Source organism: Mesitornis unicolor, unplaced genomic scaffold, assembly GCF_000695765.1.
Source record: "Mesitornis unicolor isolate BGI_N332 unplaced genomic scaffold, ASM69576v1 scaffold29334, whole genome shotgun sequence".
Lineage (NCBI taxonomy): Eukaryota > Metazoa > Chordata > Aves > Mesitornithiformes > Mesitornithidae > Mesitornis > Mesitornis unicolor.
The window spans coordinates 1-11,723 of record NW_010181262.1 but is presented as its reverse complement, the minus strand read 5'-3'; the positions used below and the strand labels follow the sequence as shown (position 1 = coordinate 11,723).

The following is an 11,723-nucleotide window of genomic DNA, read 5'->3' as shown; positions in this document are numbered from 1 at the left end:
TAATACTTCAGCAGATTCTTCCCCGTTTCCCTAATACTTGGCATCTCATACCTGGAGAGTACTGTAATTGTGCTTTAGAAGGAAGAGGCTATGTTAGTTTTGGTAGTCACAGAGCAACTGCCTATACACATTTTGAAGAGAGAGGAGGCTCATGACTTGGGTTTTACAGAAGAAATTATATTATTATATTATTTCTTACAAGCATGGAATAGGGATGGTACTGCAGCTACTGATGGTGTGAGGCCACTATTTAGCAGCAGTTCTGTGATCTCGAAAAGAGGGAGAGCTGCTCAGCCTACAGCACCCAACACTGCATTTCTGCTGTGTAAAGATAAGCCTTCAGCTTTTTCTAGATGTCAAGACAGACTTTCCCTTACCAAAAAACAGCTTCTTGAAGGTCTTACACTGTAAAGAAAGGGCAAACCGGCAATGAACTTACTCACCTTGACACAAGTTGACTTTAGTCATTCACAAACCATTTTGGACACAAAGTCAGTGAGTGCCAGATTAATACTTAAATTTGCTGTGAAAGGGGAAATGTCATTTACATTCTCCGGCATTAAAGCCTATAGTTAAGGATACGCATATGACACAGAGTTTAACCCACAGTCAAAACACCAGCATAAATATAAGCCCTAACACATTCTACAAACTAAAGCATGTTTATCAGAAAAAGCATTATTTATTGTTTAAATGCATAAAACGCTATTTATAGTGTGTTAATCCAGTGATTTAAGTTTAAAATATACAATTAATTGGTATAGCACGCTGGCAATGGTTTTGCCAGGGACACAGTGGTTTTATTTAGATGCCTTTGTCTCTGATGGATTTTCCCCCGTGTCCAGCGTCTTCAGCAATCTGAAAAGGCCAGCAGCCTCTCGTATCCGACTGAACTCGATGCAGAATGCTTGTACTTCTATAAACAAGTCCTGTACATTAATAATTTTGTTTCTGATTAAAGACTGAAGGAAGACACAAACAAGACGCACCAGGCGGTTCTGAAACAGAAGAGACAGGGTTTCATAATCCAAATCCATGTTTGCAACCAAGTCAGTGAAAGGGCTGTTGCCCCTTAGCACTGCAACTGAGAGCTTGCAGGAGCAATTCAGCTTCAGCAGTAACCGTGTTCCCAAGCTTTGTATGGGCTGCCCCTATTCTACCATCTCCCATACTGCTACTGCATGTAAACAATGGATTCCTCTGCTTTACAGTGCTGTATTTCTGTATACAGGAGCTTTCTCACCAAATGAAGCAGCAGATCTACCTATGCACTGTACTTAAGATTAAGCAAGACCCTAGTGATGACATCATCTTCTGCAATGATCCCTTCTCTCTGACTTTATTCAAAACATACATAACAAATCATTTTCTACAGTAAGACTATAAAGAAAAATGAACAAGCTTCACATCTCAGAATTCCCAGTCACCACATGATTAAGGCACTCCAGCCAGGAAGTGACAGCAGAACTGATCCCAGACTTCCTGGGAAGTGCCTTATCGCTGAATTAGCACATGGCCTTCTTGCTTTGTCTTCAAAGGAAGAACAGGACCAGGGACAAGAGCAGGCTTCAGAGCTTATGGCTGGGAGCTGTGGTTTCCCACCTGATGCAGTGAAAAGATGGGATCTGGGAAATGTTCCTCCCTTCTTAAGGGGTGTTTGGGTAACACCCTGCAGAGCACACTGGGAGTGGGAAAGTGGAGACCTAGGAACTGGCACCTACAATTTGTCATACGCAGATCCAGTCACTGACCATCTGCTTTGTGCAGAGCACTTTCTTCCTCAAGAACAAAACCAGATCTTACTTCATCATTAAAGTGCTCTCATGCTTCACATTGCAAGAAAGAGGTGAACCCAAACCTCTCTCTAAAAACAGCTGTATGACCATAAACAATGTTTATCAGACAGAACTGAGGGGACTTGGTAGATTAAGTGTCCAAGTATTTTAGGTTATTTGACACTGAAAATAAACTCTCAGCTATTTTTAAAGGAACTAAGTTTACTATTGCAAAATTTGTTACCTATACCAATAGAAACTGAACTAGTTATTTCCTTCACTGCTATCCAAGGGCATCACATGTTTTCTCTGCAACACAAATTAGTTACAAGAGTAGCTTCAGTAATTGAGGAACATGAAACTCAGAACAAAAGTACAAACGCAAGACGCTGGCTGAGACCCAATCTCTGAGGATCATGCCTCTTTCACTTCCAACAGGAGTGTTTTTGTACCGTGCTTTTCAAATGGAACATCTTGTGTCTCAGCTGCTCTGAGGCTGCATATGCACTATTAACAAATGTCAGATCTCACAAGCTTTGCGTGCTACTTGATGATGAGTACGTGTTCCTTGACCCTCTGTTCTTTTCTGTCCTCACTGTGCCTGAAGCACAGCTGCCGTATGCTCTCAGCAGGCCCCCTGAGCACAGTGTCCTGCTCTGTGGGCATATTCTCAGCTGCAGCCCAGCTCTGCTGCTCTTCTATTCTGCTTCCAAATGTAAAAGGCACAGCTATTCAGCAGGTCACAGATCAAGCCACCCACGTGTATCTGGCAGAGGCCCAAAGCAGAGGAAGCAGCAGCAGCCACCAGAAGATAATAAATGGTTAGTCATCATCTGGGAGGGTACTGAGGAGCAAAAAAAACCCTCTGTCTTGTTCTGTCTAAAACCACACTGCACCAAAATCCTGTGTACTGCACACAATTTTCGCCTCTGCAGCTTAAAGATCTAGTAGAGCTAGAGAAGGCACTAGAGAAGGACACCAAAAAAAGCTTAAGGGAAAGGAACAGCTGCCCTGTTGAAAAGAGGCTGCAGTCCTTCAGTATTGAGAGGAAAAAGCTGAGGCAGGACTTGGTCAAGATTCACAAAGCCTTGGGTAAACCAAACATGGAACTGCTTTTCACCAGTGACACATCTGAGAAAACAAGTTCTACTTGGCACTTGGTGAAACCCACAGATCGGTTTAGGACAGAAAGAAGTGCCTCGCACAGCACAGAGACAACCTTGCGTGCCAAAGGTGTGGAAACTTCCCCGGGGGTAAAGAACCTTGAATTGGCTACAACTTGCATGCTGGCACTGAGGAAGTATGACAGGCTTGGGAAGCAGAGAATATGGTGTTAGGAAGACAGAAAACAGAAGGTTTTTAGGTCTTTGAGGAGATCTGCAAGCTGTTGTAGGCCAGTAGTAGTCATGACTGAAGGGCAAGACTTCCATGTGAGTTTTGTAACATCACCTCAAAGGTCTTGAAGTGGTGGGCACACTTGTACAGAAAAGAAACTTGAAGCTTAAAACAAAAGAGGAGGCAAATGACTAATACTGGGGGTGAAAAAGAGCACTCTTAGGTGACAGATAAACCTTTCACATGTAAGGACCCGAGTCACATAAAACTGCAGTTTTGCCAGAGAGATGCGTATTACGTCTACAGAAAACAGAGAAAGTAATTACCTGTGAAGTCTTGTAAAAAGGTGAAGAAACACCTGCTAAACATTATAAAGAACTGCATAGTGTGTTTGGAAAAAAGAAGGGCCTTTGAAATAAAGAAGCAGTAAGACAGAATAACTTAATGCTATCAGCCTTATAAAATCTCAGCATATATTACACATAGCAATGGGACCCTTTTGTACTCACCTGCATATATTTGTCTTTAATCTGTTCACATGTGGAGATACAGTTGGAGATATAAAGATGAATAAATTCAGGCGGGAGATCAACTGCAGTAGTCAGCCTGTTCAAATTAAAAATATCCAGTGGTTTATGAAGGCATAAATCTTGTGATTCCACCGCAAGACAGATGAGACAGACCTCTGATATAGTTTATTCCCAGTCATGTCATATGGAGCTGATTTCTGACAGCTTCCACAGACTTCTTTCTGATCATTCAAATTTCTTCATTAAGAGCCTAAACTTTTTTTAACTGACACAGTACAGAAGCTGAGTTAGACTGGGTTTCAGTATATCTGACACACTTACAAACATTTGCTATATATTGCACAAATGAAAATACTAATTTCCAATCTGCAGTGAAGCCCCCCAGCTGTCATAGCACCAAGATTCTTCTGTCGTCAGCACTGCAATACAATTTTGCTTATTTGTATTTCAATTTCAGATACTGAATCTAGATGCTGAACTTCTTCCTTAAGCATTCAGCCAGATTAACTGCCATGTTACAGCCAAAGCTCAGTTTCCTTAGTTCACACATCCAAATTTTACTCCTAGGAACTGAATTCCATTCTTTATTACCAACCCATAGCTAAGTTTACAGATTTAATCTGGACTAAAATAAGAGTTGTTTTTCTGCAACTACAGGCACCATCAATAAGGAAATACACAAAAAGCAAGTAAAGCTTTTATAAAAGAAACAGTCCAGCAGTCATAGAAAGCTACAAATCCAGAGCACTCTGTTCCTCTGCAGGATTAATCAAGGCACACTAAGTTTAAGCCTTAATAATAAGAGTATTAAATAGCCAAAACCACACAAACAGCATAGAGAAATTGAAAAGAGAATGGCAGTTTGATACTCTTTTCCTTCACTGAAATCTCTAGTCATTTCTTCGGTTCCTGTTATTTTTGGTAGTCTTTGGAATGGATCCAATGCCCAGTGGTCAGCCTCACATTTACTTAAATAATGTTCAGTTATTTATTTTACATACTTAAGGAAACCTCCTTAGATTTGAGGTAGTACTCACCGATTGACAACTTCCATTGAATGTAAGGACATGTCCATGTTGACCAAGACAGAAAAATACTCTGTTATCTGACTAGACTGCATCAGCTTCAGCAACATTTCTATAGCTACTAAGGGATTGTTTTCAACCAGGTCTGGCAATTTGGCAGGAGTGAGTCCAATATGGTAAACAAGCTTGGGGTCCTTTTCCAGTTCTCCAAGGAGCTGTAAAGATAAAATAAAGACTCCTGCTTGTTTAACTATTCATATTATTGCTTGAAGAAACTGCTATAATACATCTAAGCTACAGGAACATGATAACCCTTTAGATTTATGCATCTCTATTTAAAGGCTCTGGACATATACCTTAAAAATTCTATGTAAGGGCAACTGTGCCCATAAAGCCTTTAATAAGTCATTCAGTAGTCTCTCATCAGTGGGTGGCAGGGAAAAGAGGAAAAAAAGCCCATGAAAAGTTGCAGCCTTCTTTAGTTACTTGAAATTGAGGTTTCTTTCTGCTGGACAAGTTCATTGTTGTCAGAAGTAGTTTTGCAAAGAAAGGTTGTTTTTATAGTGCTAGTATAATGATTAAAAAAAACAAAAGCCCACTAAATTCAGAAGTAATTCTACCAAACGGGAAAAAAACCAAAACTAAAAAAAAAAAACCCAGTGTTGGCATTTCTGAAATAATTATTTATCAAAAGCTTCCACAGAAGCATGAAAAACTTTAAGAAAAATTTTTTCCATGCAAAATAATATTTGTGTCACTTATTGATCAACTGTAACTATGTCCAGTCAGTGCTATGAATTTTAAAGATTTCTTCCTTATTCACGCAAACCCAAGGCAAAGCTCGTGGGTTTTGACAATTTAAAGTACTTGGGAGTTTCCTGAATCCAAACACAGATTGATTAAAGCTATCCATGTTTTCTACAATACACGAGTTAATAGCCAGTTTGTTAGAAAAGCAATTTAAACAGAAAAGCACATGATACCTGTGTTTGCTGTGGGGAAGTCAAGGGACTTTTAAAAGCTTTTGCCATGATTCTTTTTATTTCAACCCCGGTGCTGTTCTTAACACACATTGACTTATCCCACTGAATTGTGTGATCTGGCTCTATTGGATTTAACCACGCCAATTCATCCTCACATATATGGAGTGGAGGCGGTGGTCGAATAAACTCTGGTCGAAAGTGACCTGAAAAGGCAACAACGTGAAACATTTTTGAAGCTACAGACACACAGTTTTCCATCAGTACAAAAAGAAAACCCCTGCAGCTCTCATTTCTTTAAGCTATTATAACACTGAGAACAGCACTACGATCTTATTTGCCTCCCAGGCAAACATTATTTCTGATTTTCAGTGATACTGTTACATCAGCCTGATTTTCCTCTTGATTCGTATCACTAACTTACTGATTCTACCACTGACTTCTTTCTTTCCACAGTAACTGTTTCCTTGGGGTGACAACAGCCAATGCAGGTCTTGGTGTAGTTTACCGAGATCTGAGGGGCACCAGACCCGGTACTTTAGCCACAGATGGCACAAGTAACAGTTTGAAGACAGACTCCAGATTTTTAAAAGTCTGGAAATGTGATCACTATGGAGTCTGATCTGGAGACAGCTTGACACAGTTTTGCGCCGTTTCATTCATCTTCATACCTTGAGAATAATTCTGAATTACATTACATTTCATCTGGAGTGTAACACCACAGCACGTCATGAGTTACAGAAGCAAAGATGTGAAAATGCACATACTTTCTATAGGAGGTTTTGGTCCACTCACTAAGGCTTCCGTGATCTGGGAGGCAACGGAGCTGTCAAAACCAGAGTTGGAAGAATCTGGGTCAGGATCGCTGAGAATGCTGGGGAAGCTGGCCTTGCTCTGCGTTGGCAACTCAGACTGACGCTCTGAAAGAAGGCCAGTCCATAATATTAAAGCATAAAATTGAAACAGAGATGCCTGGAATACTAAAAGTAGTGAGAAACAAGCAGCTTTAAAGAGCTAGCTTTAAAAAAACCGCAGATAACATCAACATGAAATTTAGCACTGTGTCAGGCGGCTCGTACTCAGAGTAGACAGGCAAGGGACGGAGGTATGCAGCAAGGATAAAGAAGAAATGGAAATGAATTGGAAAAGTAGACTTGGCTTTAGGAAAGGTAAGTAACTGATGTAATCTGCGTCTAAAAGCATATGAGTAGGTTCACATGGTACTCCTGAAAGAGTTCACATGCTATATCTAGTTTTGCAATCACTTCTTCTCAGAGCAGGGAAGTGAAAAATCTGCAGAGATACGTTTACAGACCACAACCATAATGGTCATACTAGACCTGAAGTCGGCTATTCAAACTTATCCAACACGTTTCAGTGGCACTGTGTAACCTACTTTTGCATTCGCTGTCAAGCTACAGCAAGTGCTTGTGTGCAAAGAGATGGATTTTAATTGTTACGAGTCTACGTATGTCGGCATTTAAGTAAAGCTGATGGGAACTGAAAGTGTCCCTTTAAAGGCCAAGTTACACAACATAAACAATTTATCTAAAAATAATATTAAGGTTCACATACACAGCTGAAGACTGGAAGAAACTGGCCAAAAAAGAAACTATGGGGCTCAATACTCGCATTGTCAGATTTTTAGGTGTTCTTCTGTCACAATCTATCACTATTCTGTATCTGAAGACTTAATGGCTGATGTCTACATTCTCTGCACTATTATGAGAGAGCATGTTTTCCATTGCCTTGGAATAAAGCCAAAACAAACCAGGAAAACCTGACAAACACTAGACAAAAACCACTGCAGAACACCACCTGACACCCCTTCCCGCCCCTCCCTTAACAGAGGGCATTAAGCAGCAGGTGAAGCCTTAAGTAATCTGACATCCAAAATTGTTGGTACCACACAAGGAATCCCTTGAAAAAGTTCCACATGAAAAGAAACACCACTCCTTTTCCTAATGGAGTGTAGTGCTGTCAGATTTCATGTACTGTCCCTGTCACTTCTTAGCAAAGAGTCCTTGCTCATTTCTGTGCAACCATTGTCACATTGACCCTTTCTGGCTTCCCAAGCGTATGAACTATTTCGTATGACTCCAGCCAAATCCATGAGAGATGCCAAAACTGTGAGTGACAAAAGGATCATCAAAACAAAGCACCACCCCACTGCCAATTTCCTTTTTGGCTTTCTGTCCTACTTGATGCAGTTATTTCAGATCATGCAAACACTGGCATATATGCTCACTGAAACAGCACAGCAGGGTATGTTCTCTGTAAAGGCAACAACTAGCGTATTTTTCAGTTGTTTTCAACAAAACTATTTTAGAAGCCAAGATCCAGATAAGTTGATTTATAAAGCATGTCTTCAAACTTTATGAACGGTTTCAAACTCCAGCTTGTGGATAATTCATTTAGCCACTGAAGAGAAGGGTTGATTTAACAAACTAAGCTCTATGGAAAAAAGAAAAGATATTGTGCATCTTTTTTTCAGTCTTTCTAATCTAGAACTTCAATCTAGCACTTGGTAGAAGTAAAGTCACTGATACACTGTCTGTATCCTCGTAATATCAAATGATTAATGATGCTTCATTAGAAATACAGAAGTTTACGATATAGTCCTTCCATTCACTGATTTCAGAAGCCTGCATGAGCCCTCACTTATATGCCTTGACGCTCAAAAGCTCATCCTCACTGCTTCAAGAATTAGGGCTGGATCAACAGTTTCAGGTAAGCAGAAGTGAGAATTAGAACATGCGGATTTCACAGGAAAGAACACAGCATCCTGAAATAAGACATTTAAATTTTAAAACATTAACAGCTGAAAACAATCACTTAAGTTCCCATATGGAGCTATTTTTTTTTCTTTTTACAAGCAAAAAGAAACTCTCTTTGACTCTTAAAGGAAAGCTCCACAACGCATTACAAACTTAACTTTAATACAGGTCAATTACTCTTCAATCAAACAAGGTTTAGCAGACAAACAGTTACGAGCGTTTTGCCATAAGACCCATCCCTGCAACTAGGAGAAAGTGAATTTCTTTTTTTTTTTATATGGTAACACACCAGGATGAACAAAATCAAGTTACAGGGAGAGACTGAGGCTTGAATGAATGTTCTGCAGACGAAAGGAAGAAGAGAACAAAGCAAGTTTTAATACTCATCCCCAAGATGTTCTATTCAACACTCTACTTTTGGGGTGGGAAAAAACAAACCAAAACAAACAAGAAAACAAAAGAAAACAACACTCAGAAAAACCACCATAGAGTTGCAAGTGAGTTGTGACAATGAGCTCAAGTTCAGAAAACAAGCCAAGTATTTTTAACTCCCTTTACAAAAAAAAAAAAAAAGGCGATTGTTATAGATACACCAACTGAAAAAATGTAATGCTTTCTGAATTATTTAAGTTGATTTTGCAGGTACATTCTAAAGCAAGTCAAAGTCAGCCTGCTCTAAATAGCCTTGAATTTATTTCAGGGACCAGAGTTATGAAGGGCTACCAAGTCTTACAGCTGTTATGTTCTGTGAAATGTGGGAGGAAAAGGTGCAAATGCAGCCCCTTAAACATTGTATCTAAGCACCATAATACAAGTGTTTATGCACTGTCAGCAGCACAGCTTCATCCTACATATTGAATTGTTAGGAGAAAAATACTGAAAACTTCTGAAATTTCACAGACCTTCTGAAACATAACAGATGGACTGTCAAGAAGCATCAGCAAAAGACTGATCTTCCAGCAAAGTGATTAGAAAGCAGACATTTTTTCAAGGGAGCTACAGCAAGGAGCCTGAGAAAGACAGCATGAGGCTTTTTCAGATGCAGCTTGTTGCGTTGCATAGCTCCTACAACTGCTCATAAGCAATTAATCACAAATGTTCACTGTATTTTGTAAGTAATTATGCAAGCACACCTCACAGGGCTTAATTTTGCAAAGCCCTATTCATGTCTTTCTACTGTACTTCAAGCCATCAGTCTCTTCTGTTTTAAAAAAGGAGAAATTAAAACGCACGGCCTGGCGTACCCATCCATACAACTACAGTTTTGAGGTTCTCTACATGTTTTATTTTTAATGAGAACAAACTGTTCAGAAGGCAAACACAGTACCAAGGAGAAAAACAAACAAAAACAAATAAAAACAAATTTAAAACTCCATGCTTCTTTAAGGCATCACATATGCCTTATGCTAGAAATCACACATTGCCATAAAATCTGAATTCACAAAAGTATTCTAGGAAACACAGACAGGATGAACAGAGTAAGAATCAGAAGGGTTTGTTTCCTTCTTGAAGGAATGTTAAGGTATTCAATTTGCATTTTCAAAAGATCCTGCAGTCTGAAAATAGTAGCTAAGAAGGACACCAGAGGACACTTGTACACTGTGAAGAAGGGAAAGTACACCACAGCATAACAAGACAGCGACAAATTCTACAGGAAACAAACGCAGAAATTGATGATACCAAGATACAACTGCAGGACGGAGAAAGCCTAGTTAGTGCCTGACCTCAGAGCACTAAACCACATTGCACAGGTACAGAAGTGGAATGGTCAGTTTTCAAGTGAGTAGGTCCGTTTGCACATACCTAGGAAAAAACCCCACTATTTTTTGCTGTCCAAACTGGCTCCTTGTTCCCAACAATATTTTCATATTTCAGATTAGCTCCAGATGTGACTCATCAGTCAACGTGATCAGAACAATCACGTTCCTGCTCCTTTTCTCCTGTCAAAGGATAAGCATCACATGGCTTTTCTTTTCAATCTAGCAAAAGTAGACCACCTTCCCACTCTTGAGCTAATGCTGTAAGACCTGACTTTATTTTGTAAAACTGAAGATATAATTGTAAGAGCCAATTTGCCAGGTGCAGTTGAAGCACTGATACGTGACAGCATGACAAGTTATGCTATGTTCTCTAATGCTAGAAATACTGCAGAGAGTGAATACAGATAAAAATACACCAAAAAAAAAAAGCCCCAAAGCTTTAGGTTAAAATCTTCCTGTATTTGCAAAACGTTCTCATGGTTAAGGCAGTGACAGACACACTTAAAAAGCTGCTTGTTAAGTATGATAAAACAGTCAGGATGTAATTGCTGCTTGAAGTTTCTCTATGTGCTTGAACATGGGTTTGGAGACCCTAAAGCATAGTTCAACCTTTTTCATATTTAGGTTAGAGAAAACTTTCTCAGGCAACTCATGGCCAAATTACAATTCGTATTTCCATTCCTAACTGAATTACAGCTGCAATTTTTCCTTACCTGCTAATGCCAGCTGAAGCCCACTTATATCCACTGACTGGGCCATGTTCCCCACGTCCATTGAAGCAATCTGCCGAGGAGTCTTCTTGAACAGTTCTCTAGGGGGGGCCAACATCAGTTGAGAAAGAAAGAATTTTTCTGGAGGAGTTATGGGAGGTAAGAAGCCTGTGGAGACACAACAAAAAACAATCCCAGATTTTTAAGTCAGTAGCATTAATAGTTTTCATATGCTTCGTGTAGAACAAGCAAAACTAAAATGAAAACTACCGAGTTATTTATGGCAAGATGAGTGCAACTGAAAAGTATCTGCGAGTACCTACAAACCTGTTGCCTACTCAGCTCCTAAAGTGATGTAAAATACAGCACTGTAGTGATTGGTGTCATGCATCCCGACATTCGAGACCTGATGTCAAGTCATTCATAACTGTTTCTTTACACACTTTCTAATTCAGGTAACTAATGAGCAATTAAATCTGGCCAGACACTGCAATTCATACTGTAAGTTTTAAAAGCAATGTTTTTAGACATCGCTGCAACGCTTGCATTTACTGAAGTGAGACGAAGTGTTCCACTCGAGTGCATTTCTTCAAGAGGTTTGTTTCACAGCCTTAAAGCTGTCAAAAGCCTCCCATTACCTCCAATTGTTTTGTAACGCCTTTCTCCCCACAATCCCGTGTCGTGATCCGCCCAAGCGGCCTCTCTGGTATCAAGCCCGTGAAAAATTCCCACCGCTTTTTTCCAAACCCGGGAAGCTCAAAGCGACCGGCGGGAAAACGGAGCCGGGCACTCCGCCAACCCTCCCGCCTCCAAACGGGGAGGGCTCCTCCG

The 11,723-nt window shown here is 40.0% G+C and overlaps 1 protein-coding gene across 1 annotated transcript; it reads right to left on the bottom strand.

Annotated features, from left to right (window-relative positions):
- Nucleotides 1–663: 663 nt before the first annotated feature.
- On the bottom strand, nt 664–11,060 carry CNOT11 (CCR4-NOT transcription complex, subunit 11; the record flags this gene model as incomplete). The annotated part of the gene is made up of 6 exons (XM_010183382.1): nt 664–998; nt 3,620–3,716; nt 4,678–4,880; nt 5,649–5,851; nt 6,413–6,565; nt 10,896–11,060. Coding segments are annotated over 6 exons (1,019 nt in total), but the record flags the coding sequence as incomplete, so codon positions are not given.
- Nucleotides 11,061–11,723: the final 663 nt, after the last annotated feature.